The 405-nt window shown below is 40.5% G+C and overlaps 1 protein-coding gene across 2 annotated transcripts in view; it reads right to left on the reverse strand.

Moving 5' to 3' along the window:
• Positions 1–405, reverse strand: part of LOC119592466 (twinkle protein, mitochondrial-like) — a gene marked incomplete in the record, with an annotated part of 16,546 nt that overhangs the window by 2,964 nt on the left and 13,177 nt on the right. For both annotated transcript variants that reach the window (XM_037941290.1, XM_037941291.1), the window contains 1 exon segment: positions 207–392. In XM_037941290.1, coding sequence (XP_037797218.1) covers positions 207–392 — 186 coding nt within the window.

Consider the following 405-nt stretch of genomic DNA (forward strand, 5'->3'; position numbering starts at 1 on the left):
GAGTAGTAATTCATATGATTATTGTGCAACTAAAGAATTAAGACTCAAATATCTTGGGATATAACCAAAACCGCAGGCCAGATGTGACTTCATGATACAAATCATTAATGTCAGTCTCAACTAAACATGCAGCTACATCCTATCCATCTATTTATGTAATTCCTCTTTGCTGATACTTTTGTTTATCTTATCAAAATGGCACTAACCTTTTTAGGATGTACAATCAGAGTAACATGGCAATTGTGGGTCGTTGCAAATCGCCGGAAAGCTGCCACTGCACGATCTTGCTCCCACCAGCGATCCATGGACTGATCACTTGTGCCTAACATAAACTGCAAGTTATCTATGATGACGTGCTGTATTCCCCAAACTCGGACAGCCTCGGTCATAGCCTGTATGAGAAGG

Source organism: Penaeus monodon, chromosome 30 (assembly GCF_015228065.2).
Source record: "Penaeus monodon isolate SGIC_2016 chromosome 30, NSTDA_Pmon_1, whole genome shotgun sequence".
Classification (NCBI taxonomy): domain Eukaryota; kingdom Metazoa; phylum Arthropoda; class Malacostraca; order Decapoda; family Penaeidae; genus Penaeus; species Penaeus monodon.